Raw genomic sequence first — 27,036 nt, 5'->3', positions numbered from 1 at the left:
AATAAGTTATATATGTACATGGCTTAAAAGTGCAATGTCAATGGTATAGACTTATGTTCTGAGATGCGCTCTACACCCTCTGATCCCCATTGGTCCTGTTACCCCTCCCCCTCTTTTGCCGTGAAAGATGTCTTGTTTCTCCTGCCAGCCTTTCTTCATGCAAGTATAGGCAAATATGAATGGCTTCTTGCTGTCCCTCTTTTCCTAAGAGGTAGCATATTGACAGTATATACTATTCTGCACCCTATTTTCTCTCATTGGGGTTTAAATTTAGGCTCCCTGAAAAGAGTCAGTGTACCTACCAATCCCACTACATTTGCTACAGTTAGATCAGAACCAGGTTCCTATATTTAGCCTGACTCTGTAGCATATGAGAAATAGGGGGCTTAGCTCTGTAAAGACCATGTAGTGAAAAATTATTAGAAATGGAAAATAAAACTCAAGATGAAAAGTTACTAAAATTACTATTATTTGACCCAAGGAAGAGAAGGTTTGGGCATGAGTACTTTATAGATAAGAAAAGAAGGCTTAGAGGGAGGTAAGTTACCCCAGTCACCCAACCAGTGGGTGTCTGAGTCGGGACTTGCACTCAGATTTGCCTGTTAGTATCGAAATCTCTGTTCTCTTGCTGCTGCAGGAGCTTGATACCTTTGTTAGTGACAGGTACAGTTGATACTCATTGTTTGTGGATTCCATATTGGCAAATTGGCCTACTACTCACTAAAATGTATTTGTAACCCAGAATTAATACTTGCTGTGCTTTTGCAGTCATTCAGACATGCAATCTATTTAATGTCACAGTTTTCACATTTTTGTGGGCCTTTTGGTTGGTGATCTTGCTGTTTAAAAGCAAACCCCCCCCGCCCCCCAGAACTAGAGATATAGTGCGGAATTGCTATCTGGAGTTTCTAGGTTCAAGAAGCCTTCCTGCGCCTTATGGAGAAAATGCATGTGGTAGGGTAGATAAGCTTTGTCAGGCATGAGTTATGGTGCTGTTGGCCACAAGTTCAATGCTAGGGAATTAATAATATTAAATGAAACATCTTTAAACAGAGACATACATAAAACAAGGTTGGGTATTGATCAATTGATGAAAATACGGTGACCAGACGCTCAGGGGAAGCTAACCCTATATTTCCACTAGGAGCAATGGTTCAGTATTCACTAATTCAGTGTTCACAGTGACTTTATAGGACATAATTACCATGAATAATGAGAATCTACTACACATGCAAAACTCGAGTGTCCAGCTCCTTGCTAGCTCTGGTTGGGTTTATCTTTTCTCATTCTACCCTAAGGTACATCAGAAGTAATTTCAATTGGATGTAAAAGAAAGGAAATTACACAGTAATGAAATATTTCAGGACTGTGAAAAACTGTGATTAAGATTTGTTGTTTTAAAACACTGTAAAGATTGAGACTTCTAGAATGTCGCTAAAGTTGTCGTCCAGTATGGTGTGGTAACTACCCAAGAGTGTCATCCATTGGCCCGGGGTTCCAATCCCTGTTCTACCTCTTGTCCTGTGTGACCTTGCGCAAGCGTTTTAACATCGTTGTGCCTCAGGATCCACGTACATAAAGTGGAGATGATAATGATACCTGCTTCCTTGGGTTGTTATGGAAATTAAATTAGTCAGTACATGAAAAGCAGAATAGTCGCTGGTATTCAGTTAAGTGCTCTTTAAATTATTAGCATAATTGCACGTTCTCATCTGCCCAGGATAATTTCAGTTGTTCAGGTGTAATTATCAATTGCCCCATTTCACTCTCAAAAGGTGTCTCAATTTGGAGGGTAAATTATGCGTTGATACAAGCCAGCTGTGAGGGTGATTCTTCATTATCAGATAATACCTAAGCAGCGGCTACTTTTATAAACACAAGCTGGGATGATGATTTTCTTTTTTCCTCTTCAAGAACTAGGGTGAAAACTCCCTTCTCCTAGTTTTGGAGGGCGTCTGGGGGGAGAGGAATTGAAGATGAACAGTTTGAGTATTCAGTGTGGCAGGAAGGTGCGTGACTTTTACTTATTTTGCTTCCTGCTCTATGAAAAAGAGTAGCCTGGAGTCTAGTTCTGGTTAGAGAGCGATGTCTTTCCTACTGGTCAGCTATTTCCCCGGTAGCCAGGAAGGACATGTGCGGAACACTACCAGTCAAGGGATCTAAGAGATCAGGGTTGGTTAAGAAGCTCCCAAAAAACTCATCTTAACTTTTAACCACATGAGAAGAATTGGGGTGCCTGTGGACTCCACTGATGGAAGTAAGTATAAACTGGTGGCTGATGTCACTGCTCCTGAAGGATGACAAGGGCCTTCCTTCCTCTGGAGATCTTTAGAAAAAGCATTATATACCTTTCTAGCTAGGATGCTGTAAATACACACCGATCCACAGGAACAGAGATGGAGTGGTAAGATTTTAGATGTCCCTCTTCACTTGGCTCATTCACTGCTGTTGTTTTAATATACTTTATTTTTTAGAACAATTTTTGGTTACAGCAAAATTGCGTGGAAAGGACAGAGATTTCCCAGATACTCCCTGACCTCCCAAAAGCCCAGCCTCCCTCACCGTCAGCACCTTCCTCTAGAGTGGTACACTTGTGACCATCCAACCCTGCTGACCCATCATTTCACCCCAAATCGTAGTTTACGTTAGGGTTCATTCTTGGTGTTGCACAATCTATGGGTTTTGACCAATGTGTAAGGACACGCATCCACCATTATAGCATCATACAGGTTAGTTTCACTGCCCCAGGAATGCCCTGTGTTCTATCTGTTCATCCCTCCCTTTCCCCAAGCCCCGGGCAACCACTGATCTTTTTACTGTCTCCATAGTTTGCCTTTCACCATAGTGTTGAGTTCTTAAGTGGTTATTTGCCCCTCATGCCTTGTACCTTTTGAAATGGCTGTAAGACCTGGAGAGGCAGTGCTGAATAGGCGGTTAGGTGTGTAAGTCTGGATTTGGCAGTTTGATGCTTGGAAACATATTTGGGAGTGGTTGGCATTTAGATGGAATTTCAGGCAAGGGTGGCTGGTTGAGGTTCCTGGGGAATGAGCACCAAGCCCTGGGACCTTCCAATGCTAAGAGACTGGGAAGGTGGGAGAGGAGCCAGTGAAGGAGACTGAGAAGGAGCAGCCGGTGGGGGTAGAAGGAGACCCAGGGGAATGGTATGCTCCAGAAGCCAAGTGGCACCTAGCTTGTTTTTTTTTTTTTTCTATATTTATAAAGGAAACAAATCAACATACCTTAAGAATGACTTCAATCCTGTGGAATCCTTTTGAGGATCCATATTTTGTACTGTGTCTGTGAGTTGCCAAGTTCTGCACCAGAAGCACTTGCTATAACGTCACTTCACTGTGTAAGCAGTGTATAAAGGGTGCACCTTCACAACCCATTCGTCTCAGCATGGCTTTTGTGCCTTCAGAGGATTATCAAAGTAATTGGCATTCCTGCCAAATGGAGAAAGGAGGGATTGAGCCCTTCACTCAAAATGGCAAGATGCCGTCTAAGTTTCACTGGGACAGTCGGACGTAGGTGATTTGTCCTGGTTTCATTTGTTTTCTGAATGCAAAGACAGGTGTTTAAAGACAGGTTGACCTAAGATCTGGACATAGAGAACAGAGATCTTCTAAGTGGGAGCACTTCTATCCCAAAATTGCCTTTTTACAAAATAAACCATCCAGGGTTTTTTGTGTGTTTGGTCATTTGTTAGTGATTTGATTTACAAAAAAATGTTAGCTTTATAAAAACATCTATTGCAGAAATAAGGTACCCATTTTTATAACTTCAGGTGTTGTGTAAGGGATAGGCTCTGCTTTACTCCTATTGACTTTGAAGTAAAGTGCTCATAAGGATCATAATTTAGCCCTTGTTTGTACCAATTTTCACATACACAGTAGCCAAAATCAACATTTGAGAAATGGTTAAGGCTTTACAACACAGTTTACTTACCCTCAGAATGTCATGTGTTCAGCCAGGTGGTATTAATACCTAAATATGCCATCGCAAGAGAATGTATTAGTAAAGTTTCCATGGATTCCTTTTCCCTCCTTCCCCAGACCCTCTAAAAATTCATTATGGTCTTGCCTTGGACTTTTGCCAGCATGCTATAAATAATTGGATTTAGCTTCTCATCTACTTTCTTCTGGCTCAGATTATGAATCTAAGTTGACAAGACTTTTCTACTGATTTTTGCTCACCAAGATTGCATCAAGGTTATGAAGAGATGGCTGAGTATAATTTTTCTTCCTTTCTTCCTTCTGTAATTGAAGCGTAAAAGTTCCCAATTAATTATAGTTCTTATAGAGATATCAGTTATTGCAATTTGCAAACTCCAAAGCTTTGATAATGAGGGACATTTTACAACCACATATTTGTTAAAATTTGATGCTAATTGCAACAATTAATTCTTCCTCGTAGTTTAAATAACATTTTATGGGTTAATAAAAGCTTGTTTTTTTTTTCTTTTCATGTTAATAGAAGAAACTTTTCAGGTATAGAGAATAATCCATACATGCATAAAACTAATTTTTTCAAGATTTTACTTATTTATTTGAGAGAGAGAAAGAGGGAAGGAGAGAATGAGTCGGGGAGGGGCAGAGGGAGAAGCAGGGAGCCCAACAGGGAGACCCACGAGGGCTCGATCCCAGGATGCCTCTTGATCCCAGGATGCTGGGATCGTGACCTGAGCTGAAGGCAGACACTTAACTGAGCCACCCAGGTGCCCCCTATAAAACTATTTCTGATGAACAGTATGTTGCTTTTCTTAGGAATCGAATGAAAACGAGAGATTGCAGAGGTTTTTTTGTTTTTTCTCCATATGTGGACCTTGCAGGTTCCTGACAAATGGAAAGAGAAGTTTAATAAGTCCCTAAAAACTCAGCTTCTAATCATACATAAATTTGAGGGGATAGAAATAGTGATTTCAGAAACCTTTTTGACCTGGATGGAAATTAGCATCTTCTCAAGCATCCTTTGGATGCTTTGTCATTTGATGATAACACTAACCACCGTTTATTCAACCCCATATGCCAAGTGCTGTGCTAAATTCTTTCTCTATTTTGTGTTATATGATCCTTGCCACACTCTGTGCAGCAGGTAGTATTATATCCTTTTTTAGCAGATGACAAAGAGGTTAAAGTAAATTGCTAAAGTGGTAAGTACTCAGATACTAAGTGATAAGCCAGAATTCAGACCAAAATCTGATTCCAGAGCCCTCAAATTCAAATCCCTGCCTTGGCAGCCAGATCGCAGAGCTGAGTACAGCAGGATGGGTGTGAGATGGTTCTTGGTGGTGGAGTCCGTAAACAGGGGTGTGAGTGCAGCCCCAGCCACTGACGCTGCTGTGGGCATTTGAGCTCAGTGTAGTGATCTGGTATTTCAAGAAGAGTGAGAAATCTGGATGTGTGGGTGCAGTCTCTTGAGTTTTAAATGTTGGGAGCTAATTCTGATTTTTTAAATGCACATGCGTGGGGCAGTTTCAGCCCATCGGCCACCCGTTTGAGAGCTCTGATACACGTTTTGTTGGTCTAAATTAGCCTGGTAAAATCAACTGGCCTTGTGCCTGTGCACAAAGTCACACTCCTAGAGTTCCCCAGAGACCTTCTCTATAAATTTAGCAGCATTGGAGGACAGAGGAAAGGGAAATATGTTTTACTGTATTAGGGTACATGCTGTCACCAGGACTTAGGGAGATTAAGCATAAAGAATTTCAAGTACGTTTCTGTCTAATAGTATTAATTTGAGGCATTAGGAAAATACACTTGTATAATTTTCAGTCACACATGCTTATCTTTATTTTTCAATCTGTTAAAATTAGAGGGACGCTTGGTTAAATAATACAACTTTGTCAAACTTTTGATAACAGAATGACTAACGGATCGGGTAGACTTGCCTTTTTTATGGTATCAACGTAGAAGTAAACACAGTGCCCATCGCCCTTCTTTTTAAAAGAACAGGGAAATGTGTATGTGCACACACACACGCACACACAAACACACACAACTGAGTCTTGTTTGTTTGTCTGATTTAAAAAGTTAAACTTGAGTTGATTCCCAGGTGTTAGTCTGATAAGAAGGTAAGGCAACTACAGAAAACTGAGAAATGCTTAAAATTAGAAAATACATAGATAAGAGACATAGACCTTGTATGAGCCCAGAGAAGAAGCGTAATGGGGACTGTTGTGTTGAATCCCTGGAAGTCCTAGATGTAGTGCAGATACCCACGGCACGCAAGTCACGACCTACCAGTGAAGTGTCTCCTACCTAGAATGCTTTCAGCCTCTACTTTTTCAATTGAATTTTACTACCCGTATCACAGAGTAGAGGGTAAAGTTCAGGCTTTGAAAGTCTAAGAAACCGAGATGGCATCCCTTTCACCTTGGTTTAAAGGTTTCTAGAAAAGGTGATGGTTAGAATTTTGACCTCTGTCCTTGCACCTGCAACTACACTTAAATCAAACCAACCATTCGAGTCTGACTTGGCCCAGCATGTAGAGCTTGGGGTAGGAAAGCGGTGGATCATAAAGCCATGTCACCTGTTAGGGAGGGAGGACAGGCATTCATTCGTGGTTCTGGGCAATAAAATACTTCCCTCTTCTTTTTCTGTTGTTTATCTTTAAGCTGACCTTAAACAACAACAAGAACAAAGACATGTAAGGAGTTAATATACAGAAACCTGAACATTTGTAGAAGAAAAGCAAGCCTTCATGAAATTATATTTTTCCAAAGTCATGAGTTCTTTAAAATTCCTAGAGATAACATAGTAAATTTGGCATGGTTTATTGAATATATTGCCCATGGATAATAATAATAAAGCCTCCAAATGATTTTTTGCTTCAGAGACCCCTTCTCATGGAACAATGCTCTATGGGTGAATTACGGTTTTTTTAGTTTGCCAAAAATATATTTTTTTCTACCGTATGTTTTGTTTAGTTTTGTTTTAGAAAGAAGCCGGTGGGTATTTATTTTGCGTAACTATGATGAGTTCTAAGGAAAGCCCCTAGAAAAAAGGACAACTGCTTAATAGAAAGAATAAGACCACTTGGAAGGTGTTATAAGGTCTAGTTAAGCTCTCAGATGATAATTCTGTAGTTGAAATTCACGTTGTTAACACAGGCACCAGGGCATCTTCAGTTTCTGCTGCATTACAGAAACTAGAGAAGCTGCTGACAACTTGAGTGGTGGGTCCGCATGCCGTCCTGCTCTCCAGTAGCACACCCCTTCCCTCCCACGGGGGTAGCCTCTTGCATTCCTTTGAAGTGGTCTCCTACAAAGGGATCCCTACAAAGGATCACAGTGCAGCTTTCCCTTGAGTAAACTATAGAAGAGGCAGTTTCTTTAGTCTTTGTCAAATTCCTGCAACTAGCCGAGAGCCGGCTCTGCTTCTCTGGCAGGAAGGGAGGATGGAGAGTGTGGTTGGGGGCACCTCTTTGATGGACAAGTGACCAAATGCACGCGTATGTGTATACTGGCCAAAGTCCAGATTAAGCTTTATGCAGGAGTTTCCACGACAGCTATTAAGATGTCAGTAAAAAAGAAAGAAGGCTAGAGGATGACAAACTGCCTGCAGACTGTCAGGGGTTAGCTCTCTATAGTCCAGCCATTGCGTATGCTGGCAAATGACCTAGTTGTGGTGATCTTGTGTGAACATTCTTTGCAAGCAATGCAAGGAGATTTTGCAGTGACCTTGTCCTTCCGCATTATATAGGTGGGTGCAGCCATGTAGACTGGCTTTTGTAGAAGTGGCTCAGAGAGCTGGTTGGGAAGGAACCAAGAAGAGGTATGCATCCATGGGCCTTTCTTAGAGGGAGTTGTGTGGTTAGAAACCAACAGTTAGAAATTTGGTTTGGACAGCTGGGTTCCATCAATGGTTTAGAAGAAGGGGATGATGCGACCAGCGTTTTTAGAAGGAATTTTGGTAGGTTCTTAAAAGTGGATTGAAGCAGGGGCAAAAAGGGGGGGGTGGGTAGGGAGGTATCATGAAGAGTAAAATACCATTGCAGAAGAAGTGTGCTTTGGGGCCAATGTTAAGGTTGGGAAATAAGAGGAGGGGGTGCATGCATAAAAGAGAACACAAACATTGGTGAAATGTGACTGCTCACAGTTTATAAACTATTGCCTGGCAGCAGCACATGTAGATTTAAGAAGTCCATATACTATAGAAATTTCTCTAAAGGAATAGATAATGTGCCTTATGATCCTCAATTTAGCATTATTAAAGAGAGTAAGCATCTTGGTTGTGGTCAAATACTAGGTAAAATTTTTGGAACATTTGGACTCTTCTGGACTAAATTGCCATCACTGGACCTCTCTGAAAGTCTTATGGGAGGGTGTAAAAGCAAACCTTTCTTAGCTTTCCATAAATGAAACCATTGTCCCCTTTCACTGAGGAATCTTGTCTGGTGAGGGAGCAGAAGGCTAACAGTTGTTACTTGGGACAAAGGCCCGTGCAGTGGGGCAGGGCTGCTTTGGTGTGGATATACTGTGGATATACTGTGCCCGATTGCCTGGTGTGGCTAGGGAGATTTTGGCTAGATTCCCTCTCAATGATCCTGCAGAGATGCTTAACATTCCCACATCTCTCAGCCCTTTGGATCTGTGGAGTGGTTTCAGACTGTGTTCCATGGGGCCTGGAATTCCTTGAAGGCGTGTTAGGGTTGGCCAGTTGGGGTGTCAGGGAGGCCAAACAACTGGACTCTGGGCCTCCTGACCTGCCTCAACCAGGACAGCTCGCTTATATTGTTTAAATCCTGGAACTTTTCAGAAGAGTCACTTGAAAAGAGACCAAACACATAACACAGGCACTCTCTGGGAAAGTAGGAAAAGGCAGTGCTTTATGCATGAATGAAATTAATGGATATAGCTCTTACCCCTTCTGTCCATTTCCCAGCTGTTGCCCTTTTTATTAAAGAGCTTTATTGAGAGGATAATTCATATACCATACAAATAATCTGTTTAAGTTGTATAATTTGGTGGGTTTTAGTACATTCACAGGCTGAACAGAGATCACCACAATCAATTTTACATTTTCATCACCTCAGAAAGAAAGGCTGTATCCATTAGCTCCCAACACCCATTTTCCCCCCAAACTTCCCATCTCTAGACAACCATCAGTCCACTTTCTGTTTCTATGGATCTGACTCTTCTGGATACTGCATTCTAAGGGAATCATATAATATATGGTCTTTTGTGACTGGCCTCTTTCACCTAATGTAATGTGTTCATCCATGGGTTCATCCTGGGGTCATCCATGTTGTAGCATGTGCCAGTATTTTCTGTTGCGGAGTAATATTCCATCGTATGGAGAGACCACATTTTATTGATCCATTCATTAGTTGGTGGACATTGGACTGTTTCTTCTATTTGCCATTATAAATTATGCTGCCATGGACATCTGCGTGCAGATTTTTGTGTGAACATGTTTTCATTTCTCTTGGGTATATACCTAGGCGGGGGATTGCTGGGTCTTACGGTAACTCTGACATTTTGAGGAACTGCCAGACTCCTGTTCTATGTGTATTATGGGTGTAGACTGTGACTGGCCTTCTTGCTTTCTTCTTTACACCACAGTTCAGTCTTCAGCCCTACACCCTGTTCCTTCCCCGGCTACCTCCTGCTTACTTTCCTAAAATAGAAGAAATCTCTGTCGTCCTCAATTACTTAAGGAAGGCACTGAAACTGCTTACCATGGGAACTCCAGGTTCTTCCCAGTCTAGGCCCGGGCTACATTTATAATTTCACCTTCCAGTAATTTCCCAGTTTCTGAGGATCTTTCTGTGTCAGCTGTTTTCCTTATACAAAGCCGGTGGTCCACAACTTCTCTGTGTCATGGACTCCTTTAAAAAAGGAGTTTTTAAAAAGTTTTTAAAAAAACCCTCGGGCCCACCACCCCCTTCCCTGGGCACGAGCTGTGGGTTTCCATCTTTGCTCATACCATCCATTCCTTCACTTCCCCATCTCCCTCCTCTTTTCTGGCAGTTACCTAATACTAAAGTCTCTTACCTTTTTAAGTGTCTTTTGGTGGACCTGAAAGAGAAAGTGTTTTGTTCATCAGTTCATCAGTTTTTCATCAGTGGTGCTAACAGTTTTTTGTACAGTCTTCCAGTAGGCCCTGAAGGAGTAGAGCAGGGAGAGCTCATCTCCCTAGGAGCTCGGGGATTTTTGTGGGAATTGCCCTGGGCTGTGTGTGCTATGTGCCTAAAACAGAGCCTGGTACATAGTAGGTGTTCAGTGAATAGTCACTGAGTGAATGAGTAGGAGAGGCAGCTGGGTCTTGGACGTTCGCTTTCTGGAATTGATGAAGCTCTGAAGTCAGGCCCACGAGTAATGGAGGGGCCTCCAAGCAGAGACTGGATATTAGCTACAGGAGAAGGAACAGGGGTTCGAAGACAAAGATTCCAAAATGAATTAAGGGGATCTACTAGTTTCCTATTGCTGCTGTAACAAATTACTGCAAACTTAGTGGTTTAAAGATTTTTTTTTAAAGATTTTATTTACTTATTAGAGAGAGAGAGACAGTGAGAGAGGAAACACAAGCAGGGGGAGTGGGAGAGGGAGAAGCAGGCTCCCCGCCGAGCAGGGAGCCCAATGCGGGGCTCAATCCCAGGACCCTGGGATCATGACCTGAGCCGAAGGCAGACGCTTAATGACTGAGCCACCCAGGTGCCCCAAACTTAGTGGTTTAAAACAACACTTCATTTTTTCTCTTACAATTCTGAAGGTCAGAAGTCTGAAGTCCGTTTCACTGGGCTGAACCTGAGGTATCACCAGGGCTAGTTCCTCCTGGAGGCTCTAGACGGTGATCTGCTTCTGAGCCTTTCCCAGCTCCTAGAGGTACCCTGCATTCCCATTCCTTGGCATATGACCCTCTCTTCCATCTCTAAAGCCAACTGCATCGTGTTTTCTTTTCTCTCTGATTTCTGCTTCCATCCTTACTTCTTCTCTCTGATCCTGATCTTCCTGTCTTCTGCTTAGAGGGACTCTTATCATTGCGCTGGGCCTGAATAAAGCCAGGATGACCTCCCCATCTCAAGATCCTTAACTACATCTGCAAAGTCACTTTTACCATGTAACAGAACATATTCACAGCACATGGACATATTTGGGGGCCATGATTCATTCAGCCTACCACAGGGAGCCCCACACAGAAACACGGTGCCTTTTGTGTTTTTGCCAAGTGTGTCTATGCCTTGCCTAGCTTAAAGCCTCTTCGTTGTGACATGAGTTCTTACAGTGTAAAGTAATGTTCTAGTACTTCTCGGCAGAAGGTGGTTAGTTGGCCCTAGTTTGTTGCTTTCCCCTTTGCAACTCACTGAAGAGGTACCAAAGACTAGGACCTCAAAAGGACCAATTAGATCCTCCTCTAATTTTGTCATTGATAAGTACCTATTAAGAAATTTAAAAAGTTGTTGAGAACGTGCATCCCTGTGATTCTGAGCCTTTTTGGTGGGTGGCAGGATTAAATTATACCCTCCCACCCAGACTTAAATTGACGGAAATATAGGAGCTAGGCTTGCTGTCTTTGAACAGAGTGGACTGGAAAAGCAAGACTGCTTACTGGCATTATTTACAAGATCTGTGAATTCTGTGAATTCCTATAGGAGAGAAAGGCATTTGTTGGACTTTAAATAATAATTAATGTTAATGAACGTGTACCATGTGCCAGACCATGTTCTAACCACTTAACGTATTTTAATTCATTCAGTCATCATGAGAACCACGTGAGGTCATACCATTAGTATTCCCATTTTACAAATGAGGAAATGGGACTTGCTGATGTTGGGCAAGTTGCCTAAGGTTACACCGCTAATAAAAGAGAGGACTGGCATTTGAACCTAGGCCATTTGGCTCCTGAGCCTGCACACATTTTCCAGAGGTGCATTGTAATGGTACACACTTGGCCTTGCTACAGTACGTGTGAAATTGACTTTATCTGGAAGTGTATTCCCTTACAACTATTATTATCTAATAGAGTTTACTTGTGAGATAAGAGATTACATTTCCCTAATACGGAGAAAGAGAAGAAGCAGGAACCCTGGTCTTTGGTATTGAGGAGGTGATTTGGAGGCTAATGATCTCACTTTCCCTCTTTTTGTTCCTTCATGCTCCCCTCTCATTGCCCCGTGGGCTCTATTCCATTCTTCCTGGAGTGTCTCCCTCTTTGCTGTGATGCTGGTGGTTTAGGGGGCTGATTACTGTGTGTGGCAGGACCAAAGCTTGACCCGGTCTTCTTCTCCATTCAGTTGTTCGTTTTGTTTTACTAAACGAAGAAACAGAAACTTATCATTATCTCAAATCCACTTACTAGGATGAGAATTTGTTTATCCCATAGATGCTGTTCTTTGGATACTTTGCTAATCAGTGCCAATAACCTTCTAAAAGGAAACCATTTTATTTTATTTTTTTTTAAAGATTTTGTTTATTTATTTGACAGAGAGAGAGAATGAGAGAGAGAGAGCACGAGAGGGAAGAGGGTCAGAGGGAGAAGCAGACTCCCCGCCGAGCAGGGAGCCCGATGCAGGACTCGATCCCGGGACTCCAGGATCATGACCTGAGCCGAAGGCAGTCGCTGAACCAACTGAGCCACCCAGGCGCCCAGGAAAGCATTTTAGAAGTCCTTGACGAAAGCTGGAGAGGGCTGTCCGGAGGGAGTGGGGTGGGGACTGGAGCCAGCTGCTGCATAAACTGGAGCAGGTTTGAAAAATGTCAGAGAGGGTATGAAATTCTATTTCCCTTGCCTAGACAAGCATCATTTTTCCTAGAGTATTATGACTTAGGAAACTGACCTTTTATAGTTTTTCTAAGTTGTGTCCTGGTCCCTTTTTCTTTTTGATGAAATTGATGGGAGCCATAAGAAGCATTTCTTTCTTTAGGAAGGCAACTTTTGGGGGCATGATTAAGAAAGAGAAAAAGAGTTGCAAAGATTCGGCGCTTACTTTAAATGTCATTTTTCTTTGTGGATTGAATTCTGATTGAAATACTATGGGCACACCTAAAGGGATCTGGAAATAGTGCCTGAAGAGAAACGTGTTCGTTTGTGTACTGATTTTATTCCAGCACGACCAACCCACAATAGGAAGGGGGGGCTTCAGCATGAAGACTGTTTTGTTTTACTTGACTTTGTTCCAGTATTCTATAAATTCATTCTTGGTGCTGTTTCCCAGCAGCCACCAAGAATCCACATTTTCCTGGTTTGTTTATAATTGATAATTTATATTCCCAACTGCATCCACAAAAGGCTCAAGGCAACTTACAGTAAATGACATGTTTGAGTGGGAAATGAGTGTGGCCATTTAAGTGGGAAATAGAAAACCGGGTAGTGATGAGGAGAGCCCATGTGCTCAGCTACCTCTCCTGCTGGTGTTACCAGGAGTCAGGGTTAAGCACAGTAGTATTCTTCTAGGTAGCCAATGTAAATGGGTCAGAGAATTGGTTATGTAACTATCATGTAATGAAAGGAAACAGTTCCTCAGAAGTCATAAATCTTGCCTAGGTTTTGAGTTTTCAGAGGATTTTTGCCAGGCAATGGATTAGCAGAATTATTCTTGAGGTTACAAACCCAGTATCTCAGATGCTGCGTAAAGGGCGTAAACACGCATGTGCGATATTTGCCAACCAGCAGAGGTATTCAGAGCCACCTGGCCCCAGCCCACCCATGCCATGAGGATCCTGGTAATCTAATGTAGTTATGAAATCACACCTGGTGGATACTTGCTTCGTATTATCACCCACTGTTGCTCTCCTTGGAAGATGGCACTTTAACAGAGGGGCAAGGGGGAAGAACAGGCATCTAGTATTGATTCGTTCGGCACATTTATTGAGTGCTTATTCTTTACTAGGTCCTGGAGATCAAGTGATGAACCAGGCATACTTGGTCTCCCTCTCCATGGTCATATATAAAATTGGGGAGTGATTTTCCATTGTGTGGAAATTAATAGTTGTGCTCAAATAAAACAAAAATTAAAAACTGTAAAACTGTCCATAATAACCCAGGGCATCACAGGCCCATTCATTCATACAGCAGCATTCATCTCTTCTAAGGACGTTTCGATAAGAAGACTGGCTCGTGCTTTCTGTCATTCGTTAGCATGTGACCCTCATTCTGGGAGAATTACAGTATGCTTGAATGCACGAGAGTAGCACTGAAACAAGAGAATCTAGCATGCAGTAAGTTACCATGGGAACAAGCCCCTTTTCCTCCAATATATTTTTGTGAAGTAGATTCAGATGGTAAATACTTTAAATTCTCATTTTTAAGTGAAAATAGTCTAATGGCATTAAAATTGCAAGAACTTTTAAAATACGGTTTTCCTATCTTGATATGGTCCAGTTTCTATTCCTTCGAGCATGCACATTATCAGTGAGAGGAAGAACTAATTAAAGGGGAGCCTTAAGTGATATGGAAGGGTCTCGGGGGCACTTAGCTCTCTAGTCTCTCTTTGTCTTTCTCTTCCCTGGCCCCCAGATCCACCCTCCTTTTTTGGGATTTGGTAGGTGACTTGAACTGAAGGTACCCGGGGGAGCAGGATTTAAACCCAAGCAAGCTCTGTGTTGTGTGGCATTGAGGGTAGGAAAACCCTTAGTTTCTCTCTTTCACCCCAGTCTCTTCTGTCCTATGCCTAGGCTGATCTTAGAGGTTTTCATAGGATGATAAGAATCTCTTCACAAAAACCATCCTAGAGATTTTAAGGATCAAGCAGGAGGTATCAGAACGGGAGTTAGGGCTACCGGAACATTTTTTGGTTAGAATTTTTATTTTATCTCACATTCCCAACCACTCTTAATTTCAACCCTTATCCCTTATCCATTCAAAGACAAAATTTCAGAAGGAAAAGCTAAAATAGAGCATGACAAGATACATAGTCTGCTAAGGAGGAAACCTTGTGAGACTTTTACCAGATCAGGATGGAGGGCAGTCTGACTGAGAAGCAACAGCCCTCCATTTTTGTCAGATTAACACATTTTCCATCATTGCAAGTCTGGTGAAGGATTCGTAGGGGAACTTCATCTTATTCATCTGTTTTGCTTGGTCTCGAATGTCTGCCTAGAGAGCAGATTGTGCATCTGGGCAGAGGGCCACAGTTGGTTAACGATGCCTGCCATGGGTTAGTGGTGGTACTCTTGTCCTGCACTGCTTTCCCCAAACCAGAGTAGTCTTAAAAGAAATCAGTGCTGATCTTTAGTGTCGACATGACCACCAACACAAAGCCCCAAATGAACAAGCCCCAGATCTCACTTATCTGCAGCAGAATATAAATTCATTTTTGGTAGAGTACAGAATGTTCTGTTGGTGCTCTGTTAGGAAAGTATTTCTAGCAGCAAATAGTTTGCTGCCACTTATCTGGAATATTTCTGTGTTTAGTGAAGATATTTTATTATATAACAGCAACTTAGACATGTGAAACCTGCCTGGCGTGTTACATGTCTCCAGCGTAAGTGAATATGACTCTCTCTGGTGGGATGCTGCAGCTGTTTCGATTGACAGCTCATTCAGGTGAGGAAGAAGTCCAAGAATGATTTGCGTTTGCTTTCGGCAGATGGATATTCATGAAGGAAGCATACCTGGAAAGGACGCCATTCCAGGAAGGGCACAGGACAGCAGTGATTATAACCAGAGCCCTACTTTCTGGGCTTCTCCGGCTAGAGCACTGAGTGCTTCTTAGCCCGGCTAGAGTCCTCCCTAAATTGGGTGGGGGAGGGGCCAGGCCGACAGGTTTTTCAGAGAGTGTGGCTGGCACTGAAGAGACTTGGGCTGGACTGGGCCTCATTCTGGGGACCCTACTTGACAGGATTGTAAAAGACTTTTGTGTCTTTATCGGTTGGTGACCCTCACTGTGCCTAGCATAGTTCTGGGAACCCAGTCTGTGGTAAAAAAAAAAGTAATACATGTTCACTTGATTTATCGGTGAGTAAAGCAAAGTAGAGACTGACCAATTTGTGGGTATTACATGTTTGGCAAAATACCAGTAAAAAAAAAAAAATTACTGGAACATGTTTCATCTTTAATTTTCTATTTCAAACACAAATTTGATTTATTCACATCAGATATTTGATTAATATGTTTCAGGTACTATGACCAGGTTTTTTGGTCATACTATGGTTAGGATCAGGTACTTGAACAAAGGAGACATGGTCCCTGTCCTCTAGACCTTGCTAAGAAAGACAACGTAAACACAATCTATATAATTAGTTACAACCATAGTAGGGAAACCAAAGGAGAAGTATAAGGGGTTTATAAAGACATGAAATGACCCAGCCCAGAGGGTCAGGGAAAGCTTCTTGAAAGAGATGAAATTTAATCTGAGACTTGAAAGATGAGCCGGGGTTTGGTAGGCAAAGTGGAGGGCAGCAGGGTACAAGGGGGGCAAAAAATGAATGACTGAGTTTCGCCGGGCACCTGTAAACCAGCATTTTCTTCTGGTGCATCAGCCAGGACCAGAACACATCACTGGCTGTGGCCTTCTCGATTGACTCCCCTGGAGGCTGCCCCTGGGGTGGCTGACAGCTTTTCCGCTGCCCTGCGGATCTTGCCACAGCATAAATCCACGGTGAGAGGCTTTACTATGTTGATGTGTGTGATTTACGTGCTGAGATGATTCGACAGCTGGTCTTCTTGGAAAATACTACGGTTCTTTCTCAGCTCCAGCTGTTAGTCTTTTTGCTGGATGTCTAGATTGAAGGTTGGCTGGTGCTCATAGGCAAGCTGAGCGGGCATCTGTGGGCAGAAGCAGTGGTTTGAGCATGGGTGCTGGACTCAGAAAAGCCTGACTCTGGTTCAAACTGAGGCTCAGTTGTTTTTGAGTTTTGACTTGAGCTCTCTTAGCCTTGGTTTTGTCATCTCTAAAATGGGTCTAATAGCCATCTCATGAAGTAGGCTTGGAGATTAAATTAAATGAGGCAGTATATATGGGAAGCATGTAGCACTGGGCTTGGTGGTCATACATATCAATTGTTTGCTCCTTGACATCTACCAAAGCCTGTCACCTTGAGCTAGACACATGGGAGGAGATTTTGCTGGTTGACTGATTGAATCACATTTGTTGTCTATATTAAATACATTTTAATCCCCCCTATAGATTGGTAGATTTACCCTACAGTCCTCAAGAGCTCTGAGGAACACTCCTGTCTGACATGCCAGTCACATTACCAACTGACTATTAAGAAGGCTGTTAGTATGGTATGGGTACATTTATAGCTCACATTTGTGTCTTTTCTACCCATCACAGAAGGGAGAAGGGGAAGCTAACAAAAGGACATGTGCCGAGTATATAAAAAACAGCTACCTCATTGTTGACTTTGTTTTTACCCCACAATGCAGTCCTGCTTTTAAGACCGTCACTTGCTAAAGCAGCCACGAAAAGCCTAGAGAATACGTAGTTCTTACAGTTCTAGGAAGTATTAGAGGAAAAAGGATACAGGCCATGATTAAGCTTTTCTACCATAGACTTGTCTTTAAGTCATCTTGAAGTCCCAACTCCTGAGAGGCCACCGTGATGTCCTTGGGGGTCTGACCATTCTCTGCACAACTGGGGAGCTCGCGCGGGCAGGTCACAATCATTTGAAGCATGGTCGTGATGGTGCTGGTGCCCGTGAGTCAACAGTCAAACAGGGCTCACTTGGGTTTCTGGTTAGGAGGCACTGTTTCCAGGAAGCCTCTTCTGGTCCATCAGAGGTTTCTCAAAATCTAGACCTTAGTGATGAGATTAGAATTTTAGTGGCAAAAAAGAAAGAAAGAGAGGAGAGAAAGGTTGTGTAACATGATTGTTTATAAAACATGATCATCTTGGTAATACTACAGAGATGAAAAAATTCACAGGGCTGAAATACATTTCCATTAAAATGTCCTTCAAATAAGCCAAATTACTTTACAAACTCATTTAAATTTCATTGAGGGAACCAGAATGCTTTTACTTTGGCTTCAGGTTTGATTTGGATCTCTAACATCTTTGGTTATTGAAATAATATCTCATTCTTCAGTAATAACTTTCTTGGTCTTTTTTGTAGCTCAGCTCACTTAGTAAAATATGCAAATTTGCCAAAATAACCAATAGATAATTTAACATAGGAAGCTTTAAATTATGTCTTAATTATGCTAATGTCAAAATAAAAGATGGGTGGCTTGGTTTATAGTATATTGAAGTAAGTAGCATAAACACATATTTCATTAGTGCTTTGTTTTTCATCTTGTACTTTGGCAAGGCTTTTACTGTGATAAATGAATTTTCCTTTTCATTGGGAAAAGCCAAGTTACTGTTGTTTTTGGTTATGTACTTGCATTCCTTCAGACTATAATAGTTAAAGACAAGAAACGGTAAGGGCTATTTGCCTCTGAGACATTTATTTCTTAGATTTACATGATAATGACCTTATGAATGGTTTCTTATTTTTTCAGTTTTCTTTAAACATTTTCCCGAAAGACGCGTGGAGTTAAAATAATGAACAAATATTTTGCATTTATATGAAAACCAGCTAGAAGTGAACTAGTCCTGACTACGTACTACCTAGAACTCCTGTGGCTCTGAATTCTCACAGACGTGTATTTTTAGCTGTCCTTTTGACGTGTCTAAGGCGAAATTAAGCTGCTCCTTCTTGCTTCCCCTTGCTCCTCCTAAATCCCTGTCTTTGTGCATAATTCAATGCCCCCCCCTGCTACCCAGGTGGAAATCTTGAATAGACATCCCAGCATCTTCCTTGACTTCCCATCTGATGAGGTTTTTTTTCTTTCTGTGAACTTTTCCTCCAAATTGTTACCCTACTCTGTGTCTTCTCTTTTTGATTTCCTACTGCCAGGCTTGATGCCCACATTAGCCGTTTTGCTGGCCTGCTTGCGGTCTGTCCTCTCCCCACTTGTACCCCACCCCTTCTCTACCCCAGTTTTCTCTGGTCGGATGATTGATTGTCTTCATCACCTCCAGTAGTTCTCATTGTCCACAGATGAAGCTCAAGCTCCTCAGCATACAGTCAAGCCTTTGCAGTCTGGCCCTGACCTGCTTTTCAACGCTCATTGTCTGCCATGGGTCCTCCTGTGGCCAACACGTCAGTCCCACTGAATGCCAGTTTCCCGATTCGTTCCTATAGCTGTGTTGTTTCCCCTGCCCCTCTGCTCCCACTAATGCCATTCTCCTCACACCTGTCCTCGCTGTCAGTCACTGGCCCTCTGGACTTTTCACCGTATGCCTCTGTTAGAGGTCTTGTATTCACGGGTACCATGCTTCCCATGGGCTACTCATCTGTGGGTGTTGGGAAGGAAACGATCATTTCCTATTCAGCTTTCATTTCATGAAGTCATCTCTCCTTGGCATATAACTCAGCTTCTTCTGTAGTGGTTCTTGGTATTATACTGTGACTTCTTGATGTATACTATTTTTGGCAGGGTCAGTGAGGTTAAAGTTCCATCCCTAGGTATATAGTGCCAAAGACTTGAAAACAAGGACTCAGACAGATGCTTGTGCACAAATGTTCATAGCAGTATCATTTGTTCACAATGGCCAAAGGGTAGAAACAGCCTAAGTGTCCATCAACAGATGAATGGATAAGCGTAATATGATATATATATATATATGCAATAGAATATTATTCAGCCATAAAGAGGAATAAAGTTCTGTTACATGTGTCAGCATAGATTAACCTAGAAAACATTACACTAAGGGTAATAAGCAAGACAAAAAGCACAAATATTTTATGATTCCACCTATATGAGATATCTTGAATAGGCAAATTCATAGAGATTGAAAGTAGATTAGAAGTGATCAGAAGGGGGCGCCTGGCTGGCTCAGTTGGTTAAGCATCTGACTCTTAATTTCAGCTCAGGTCGTGATCTCAGGGTTGTGAGATTGAGCCCCGTGTTGGGCTCTGCACTGGGTGTGGAGCCTGCTTGGGATTCTCATGCTCCCTCCCCCTTAGCACCCCCCCCCCCCCCCCGCCACAAAGAAGTGATTAGGGGCTGGGGAGAGGGGAAATGGAGCATTATTAGGTGATGCATATAATATTTCTGTTGGAGGTGATAAAAATATTTTGGAAATAGTGGTGAAAATTTTACAACATCGTGAATGTAATTAATGCCGTTGAATTGTAACACTTAAAAATGATTAAAATGGCAAATTTTATGTTACATATATTTTACCCCAATTAAAAACATACATAGTTCATATAATTAAAAAAAAAGATACTGACACCACCACCCTTAGGCACATATGTTCCAACATGTGGTTGTATGCATACGTGTTCTTTCTGTATCATCTGTGTTTATCAGCCTTACCTTCCCAATATAACATGGATTTCTTGAATACAGGGACTAGTCTATATAGAAAATATCTTTTAAGAAATGGCTTTTAGGGTGCCTGGGTGGCTTAGTTGGTTAAGCGACTGCCTTCAGCTCAGGTCATGATCCTGGGGTCCTGGGATCGAGTCCCACGTCGGGCTCGCCCTGCTCTTCCGGGAGCCTGCTTCTCCCTCTGCTTCTGCCTGCCACTCCCCATGCTTGTTCTCTCTCTCTCTGTCAAATAAATAAAATCTTAAAAAAAAAAAAAGAAATGGCTTTTAAATGTCCTTTAGCAAACATAGGGGTTTGGAGTAGGTTGTTTTTGCAATTGCTGAAACTTTTAGGAGAGTGTTTGATAATTGTACTTGAATGTTAATAGACTAGTCTTGAAAAAGTGATATGAAGCTAGTTTGGAACATAATTTGGTATTTCTAACCTACTGTTTAAGAATTGTGCATATTAACCCTGATACCTTTGGAAGGAAAGGCAAATAGCCCAGCCAAGCGTGCTTTAAGTTTTTTCTTTTGCTGTTTTAAACAAAAGGCTTGGATAACTAGGCCAGTTACATCTATGGATGGGAATCCTACTGATTATTTTCCCTAAATCCTCCTTAAAGGAAATAAAAATTTTTCTATGCTTTCTCTGAGCATAAGTAATTTTAGTCTTCTAGGCGTTAAGGTATATTTCTTCATCTTTTAAAGTCCTATGGAAACGTTTAAAATAAAATCGGTAATGATGACAAACAAATACAGTATATACTACAATGCACTTAATGTACATGTAAATGTGTAAAATCAAAACCTCTTAAAATCTGGATTGTTTTATTGCTGAGTGCCAGAGTATTCTTTGAAAATAACTGAGATGCAAATGTGAGAAAATGTTAGCTTATATTTACTATTAATCATCTTGTGTAAATTTCTGTTGTCTCATTCACTGTCAGCCTTGAATTTTGTATTTGGAGTCCACCCAGCAAACTAATTAGGAGTGATGATGTGATGAATGTTAAAGAGGTTATTGAAAACTAAATTTCTCATGGGGTGCCTGGGTGGCTCTCTTGGTTAAGTGTCTGCCTTTGGCTCAGGTCATGATCCCGGGGTCCTGGGATTGAGCCCTGCATTAGGCTCCCTGCTCAGCGAAGTCTGCTTCTCCCTCTGCCCCTCCCCCCTGCTTGTGTGCACGCACTTTATCGCTCTCTCTCAGATAAATAAATAAATAAAAATCTTTAAAAGAAAAAGAAAACTAAATTTCTCCTGTATGATTGTTCCAGAGGTCAACATTAGAAATTACTGTTAATTTCACCTTCGTTACACTTTTTTTGGAAGATGCTTTGGCCACACAGTGACAGTTCTTTCTAGCAGATTTTCCTATCCCTCCAAACATGGACAGTAAGTGTGCTCTAGGGGAGGTTTGTCTCAACTTTTACTGTGTATTCGAATCATCTGAAGATCTTGATAAAATGCAGGTTCGGATTGGGGGGATGGACGTGGATGATGAGATTCTTCATTTCTAGTAAGCTCTTAGATTCCTGGTCTATGGACTACATTTTGAGCAGCAGTGCTCTGGGTAGAAACCTGTTTCAAATATCTGATTTTGATGTGCTGTTGAAATTGGCTGCCCTCTAGGGTTGCCAGATAAAATACAGGATGCTCAAGACGTCCCATTCACTATTTTTGCACATTACCTGTACTACAAAATAACTCATTTATCTGAAATTTAATTTTCACTGGACTGGACACCATATAGATAGATACATACAAACACACCCCAAATCGCAACCCTAAAATGCAATCTTAATAATTTCTGAGTACATTTAAATGTCATGCATATTATTAGATTTAAAATAATATGATTATTTTCAGAAAAAGGACTCAGAATTAGGTTTATTTCAGACTTTCTTTTTTTGAGAGAGAGAGAGAGAGAGCAAGTGGGGGAGGGGAAGCGGGAGAGGGAGAGAAGGAATCTTAAGCAGGCTCCTCGCTCAGCAGCGTGGAGCCAGACACAGGGCTCGATCTAACGACCCTGAGATCATGATCTGAACCGAAACTGGATGCTTAAATGACTGAGGCCCCCAGGCGCCCCTCAGACTTGTTTTTTAAATACTTTAGATGTTTTGCTCATAGGCTTTTCAATACAATAAAATATGGAAACATGACTGCACCCCCTCCAATATCTAGGGAATTCTTGGAAAAATAGTGAAATCTGTACATTCTAAAATATACCTGAATGCACAGAAGTGCCCTATGTTATCAGTGTTGAACACTCGAAGTAATAAGATGTTAATATGATAGATTTGAATTTGGACAATCTTTATAGTTTTTTCTTGTATCTCTTTGAGTTGGTATTGTGCACTGTTGATATTTCCAAATCCTGTATATAGTAACGTTACATGAGAATAATCTTTGATTTTTTCAAGTGTATGTAAGAAAATGTAAATGCTTTTCTTTGTTTTTCCAGATTCTTTACAGAGTTGGAAGCAAGACATCAGAATAATATCTTCATAGATGATATAAGTGACATTGTGGAAAAGCACACAGCGTCCACATTTGACCCGTATGTGAAATACTGCACAAACGAAGTCTACCAACAACGCACACTACAGAAATTGTTGTAAGAGATGTTGTTGAACGTTAAGTGAATAGCCTAACCTCATTTTAATTAGGTTACACTGATTGAAATTAATTGATCTCTTACATCATGTTTAGAAATACCTCCTGATGGACTGTTTCCCAGGACTGCGTTCAGGGTGAGGGTGTTTGAATAGAAAAATCTAGTCTGTGGACAACTTTCTCTCTAAAGCAATTATGAAATACAGGTTTCTGTTACTGTTTTCCTTGTTGTTTTAAATTGCTGCAAGACACAGGAGTGATCATCATTCTAAAACTCCCATTTTTCTAAGCCATTAACTGGCCATTGAGTAGTTTGCCTGAGGCCAAGCGAGTATTTGAGTTGAACTAGTGCCTACGATCCAGATTCTCTACTCTTCTAATCTTCCTCCGTTCCGGTGACAACTCTATTAAGTTTTTTATAGGAATTGCTGATTTTCCCTTTCTGGGTAGTTAGAAGTGAGGAGAAAAGGGAAAGTCTGAAGGAAAGCATAGAGAAAAATGTTCTTAAAGGCTTTAATTGTGCAACAAAAAAGAATGAAGCTTTAAATTTCCCTCCTCACCTTTTTCCCTTTGTCCTATTTAGGTACTTAGAGTTTTGACGTGATGGCTTTAACCTTAAACGTCAGCGATTGTGCAGTAATGTCTTGTCTTATGTCGGGGGACCCTGTTTATCTAACGTAGCTATCTGTTTTCCAGCGCAGTGTGAATTGCCATAAACTCCATTTGGGGGCTGACGGCTATTATCACTTATACCCCCTCTGTGGGTTGTGGCCTTTAGGACCACAGCGTGGAGCTCTGGTCAGCTGCTGTGCAACGTGTGAGCCCCCGTGGAGGGATTGGGGTTGGTGCTGAGAGAAACAGTTCACTGAAGCTCACAAGTCCCTGGGAAGGGCTGATTGTGCCCCTTGTCCCTCCACACCCTCATGAAATGCTTGTGTCGCTGGGTGGAAAACCAACAGCCAGCAACCCCAGATGAGGTTTTTGAAGCACAGAGCCGGGTTTGTTGGCACTGTTGACATTTTGGTCTGGATAAGTCTTTGCTGTGGGTGCTGTCCTGTGCATTGTGGCATGTTTTTAGAGCATCCCTGGCCTCTGTGCACTAGATGCCCCTCACTCCAGTTGTGACAACCAAAAATGTTGCCAAATGTTCTTGGGGGGCATAATCTCACCCCTTGCTTTTCTTAATCCCCCACCCGCCCCGGGACCCCGGATAACTGTTAGAAGATGCAAGTTACGTGTTTGAAAGCAAAGCCTTGAATTAGAGCTAAATTTCATTTTGTTTTCATTTTATTTTGCAGGATTTATAAAAAGTGAATAGGTACTCCTGTAACTCAAAAAATAAAGGTTCTAGGGGCACGTGGCTGGCTCAGTGAGTAGAGCATGGGACTCTTGATTTCAGGGTTGTAGTTCGAGCCCCATGTTGGGTGTAGAGATTACTTAAAAATAAAATCTTTAAAAAAGAAATAAAAATTCTATCTGAATTAGCTTAATGATACCATCATTTGAGCTTTCATATGGAAAGTAATAGTTGTGTTTTCAGGGGTTTTGTTGCAAGTATTGTGAATTTATATTTAGGGCAGTGACTAGCTGCACACTGGAAATGCTTGAGCATCTTTGAAAACAAGCAAATATGCCATAGATGCCCAGAGTCCATCCCAGACTATTTAATCAGAATCTTTGGGGGTGAGGGTCCCAGGACCTGAGTGATTTAAATATGCAACTGATGTGGAGTTTGATTTTTTTTTTAACCTACTAAAAATCTTTTCAAAGCTAGTGGGTAAGGAAACTTAAAATTCCTCAATTTGAGAAAATAAAAATAAAACATTTCTGTGTCATTTCTTTTAATTTGCTATTCTAGGTATTTACAGATTTATGAACCAAAACATTTAATTTTCAAAATACATTTTTTTAAAAAGGTTACAACTTCCACTTCCCTGCTTCTCGGGCTCCCCCTGCTCCCCAGCATGAGATTACAGTATCCAGTCCCCTCGCCCCGCTCCCCAACATGGGATGACAGTATCCAGCCCCCCTGCTCCCCAACATGGGATGACAGTATCCAGTCCCCCCCCGCTCCCCAACATGGGATGACAGTATCCAGTCCCCCCCCTGCTCCCCAACATGGGATGACAGTATCCAGCCCCAGCCCCCTGTCCCCTCCCCGTTGTAAGTTGTAAGTTATAAGGGAACTCCTCAGAGCTCCTCGTGGGTGAAGTGAGGTGAGAGAGAAAGAGATCTGGGGGTAAGGGCACCCACTGAAAGTCGGAAGACCTTGGTTTGACTGTCTTCACCAAATACCAGGTCTGTTACTTGGCAAGTGGAAGATCCTTCTGAGACTCCATTCTTATGGGAATCCCCTCTTGGCCCTCATTAAATGTTGTATGGCTGTTTCCATGTGAGGTCATATCTGTGGGTGCATCTTGCTAAGTTCCATAAAAATGTTGTGGCAATATTATCACTGTTCTTATGTCACTGGGAGGGGAGAAATATTCTGGCTGCCATGGTCAGAAAGTTTTCTGTCTCAGAAGCTTTGAAAAAGGCCAGAAGCCTCCTAGTAAATAAATCCAGTCCGATATTTCTTAGATTATCATCTGGGGCTAGAGAAGTGACTTAAAACATCATTTGTTATCTTTTTAATGGAATGCATATAGATTATCAGATAGGAGATCTACTCTGTACGCTCGCTAATAATTGATCTGTTCACAGATACATTCACCATTCTGATACCATTGCCTCTTCATTTGTTTACTTACCACTTCTATAAATTTCTAGCTCATACATTTCTTATTGTTCATATTATCTTAAACGCCTGTCTTATATTCAGTTGTTACTATAAAAGGCAGACAAGCCATCTGTGTCTGTGTAATTTTTGTCATTTTATATATTAGAAATCATAATATATGAATTTACAAGAACATTTTATACAGGCATACCTAGTTTTATTGAGCTTCACTTTATCGCACTTTTAACAGAAGATTGGTAGCAACGCTGCATCGAGCTAGTCTGTTGCTGCCATTTTTCCAATAGCGTTTGCTCACTTGGTGTCTCTGTCACATTTTAGTAATTCTCACAATATTTCAGACATTTTCATTATTATTATATTTGTTACGGTGATCTGTGGTCAGTGATTATGGCTCACCGAGAGCTCAGATGATGGTTAGCGTTTTTTAGCCGCAAAGTGTGTTTTAATTAAGGTATGTACATCGTTTTTGTTTTTTTTTTTAAGACATAATGCTCCCGCACACTTAATAGACTACAGTGTGATGTAAACATGACTTTTATACACACTGGGAAACCAAAAACTCCTTTGATTCACTTTATTGCAATATTTGCTTTATTGTAGTGGTCTGGAACCAAACCCACAATATATCTGAGGTATGCCTGTGATATGTTTTTACTTCTTAACTTGAGGAGGAAGTATTTTGAGTTTCTTCTTTCCTTGTTTCTTCTCAGAGCCACCAACCCATCTTTTAAGGAAGTACTATCACGAATTGAGTCCCATGAAGACTGTAGGAACTTACCCATGATCTCCTTCCTCATTCTTCCCATGCAGAGGGTGACTCGCCTGCCCCTGCTAATGGACGTAAGACATGATCTAATGGCTCTTTCCTCTTTGGGTAGCTGTGCTGCTATCAATCTGGTTAAGAAAATTATTCTTATTTCACTTAAATCAATGTACTATATCTCTTCTTTAAAATCCTCCAACTAAGTGAAAAGGTGCTATTCAGTTGGGAAGTCTCACTGTGTTTAGTATCTTTGGAAATTACCTTCAACTTAGGCTTGTGTGGGCACTCCGAAGATTTCAGATTACATCACTCGCTTAACATTTATTGAAATGGGAAAAATATTGGCTTATTGAAGACCAGAGCCTTGGATTCCATTTCCAGCTGAGCCACTAGGCATGTGACCTTGGGCAGGTCACTTAATGTCTTCAGCCTCAGTTTCCTCAGATTAACCACCAAGATCCCTTCCCTGGAGGGTTCCAAGAGGCTGTGGTGCTTCTACTGCACATGGGGATGAGATACTCTTCAGCATTAGAAGACATGAACTTGCCCTTTTTTTCTTTGGCACAAGGGCCAGCGTCCTTATTGTTTTAGGGAACGTTCACGAAGAAAACAAGGATTTAATTTCACCATTTTGAATGGTGGCCATGGCTGGGGGCGGTGAGCAGAGACTGTCTG

At 41.6% G+C, this 27,036-nt stretch overlaps 1 protein-coding gene across 1 annotated transcript in view; it reads left to right on the top strand.

The window, feature by feature from the left end:
- ARHGEF26 (Rho guanine nucleotide exchange factor 26) overlaps window positions 1-27,036 on the top strand; it is a 118,346-nt gene that overhangs the window by 40,747 nt on the left and 50,563 nt on the right. Inside the window, exons 6-7 of the mRNA XM_028103029.2 lie at window positions 22,707-22,859; window positions 26,309-26,438. Coding sequence (XP_027958830.1) covers window positions 22,707-22,859; window positions 26,309-26,438 — 283 coding nt within the window. The remainder of the gene's footprint in view (window positions 1-22,706; window positions 22,860-26,308; window positions 26,439-27,036) is intronic.

Source organism: Eumetopias jubatus, unplaced genomic scaffold (genome assembly GCF_037043125.1).
Source record: "Eumetopias jubatus isolate StellerSeaLion01/CBP00866 unplaced genomic scaffold, mEumJub1_p1.0 scaffold_1, whole genome shotgun sequence".
NCBI lineage: Eukaryota > Metazoa > Chordata > Mammalia > Carnivora > Otariidae > Eumetopias > Eumetopias jubatus.
Note: the sequence above shows the minus strand (reverse complement) of the source record. Positions and strands in the feature narration are given on the sequence as shown.